This window comes from Geospiza fortis, unplaced genomic scaffold (assembly GCF_000277835.1).
Source record: "Geospiza fortis unplaced genomic scaffold, GeoFor_1.0 scaffold102, whole genome shotgun sequence".
Taxonomy (NCBI): domain Eukaryota; kingdom Metazoa; phylum Chordata; class Aves; order Passeriformes; family Thraupidae; genus Geospiza; species Geospiza fortis.
Genome location: NW_005054373.1, coordinates 1002730 through 1003533, shown reverse-complemented (window position 1 = coordinate 1003533; position 804 = coordinate 1002730). Strand labels below are relative to the sequence as shown.

The 804-nt window shown below is 64.3% G+C and overlaps 1 protein-coding gene across 1 annotated transcript; it reads left to right on the top strand.

Annotated features, from left to right (window-relative positions):
* Positions 1-800, top strand: FOXC2 (forkhead box C2; the record flags this gene model as incomplete). The annotated part of the gene is made up of 1 exon (XM_031060117.1): positions 1-800. A coding segment is annotated over exon 1 (621 nt), but the record flags the coding sequence as incomplete, so codon positions are not given.
* Positions 801-804: the final 4 nt, after the last annotated feature.

Genomic DNA, 804 nt, shown 5'->3' with positions numbered 1-804 from the left:
CGGCGGTGCCGCTGCTAGAGGACACGCTGGGATTGAGCTCGGCTCCGAGACTCTCTCTCTCTTTCTCTCCCGCTCTCTCCCTCTCTCCCTTCTCCGCGGAGGGGTCCCGGACGGGGCTGAGGCCCTTCCACCGTGCTCCTCTTCCTCCTCTCCTCCGCGGCCGCGGGCAGCCCCTCTCCATGATGCAGGCTCGCTACTCCGTCTCGGACCCCAACGCTTTGGGAGTGGTGCCGTATTTAAGCGAGCAGAATTACTACCGGGCTGCCGGGACCTACGGCGGCATGGCCGAACCCACGAGCGTCTATTCGGGCCACGCCGAGCAGTACGCGGCGGGCATGGGGCGCTCCTACGGCCCCTACCACCCGCACCAACCCACCGCCCCCAAGGACCTGGTGAAGCCACCTTACAGCTACATCGCCCTCATCACCATGGCCATCCAGAACGCCCCCGACAAGAAGATCACGCTCAATGGGATTTACCAGTTCATCATGGACCGCTTCCCTTTCTACCGAGAGAACAAGCAGGGCTGGCAGAACAGCATCCGCCACAACCTCTCGCTCAACGAGTGCTTCGTCAAGGTGCCTCGCGACGACAAGAAGCCGGGCAAGGGCAGCTACTGGACCCTGGACCCCGACTCCTACAACATGTTCGAGAACGGCAGCTTCCTGCGCCGCCGGAGACGCTTCAAGAAGAAGGACGTGTCCAAGGAGAAGGAGGAGGCCCGGGAGCGGCTGCTGAAGGAGCAGCCCAAGCCCCCCGGGCTGCCCGGCGCCGACCTCCCCAAGGAAGCCTCCTCCTCCTCTT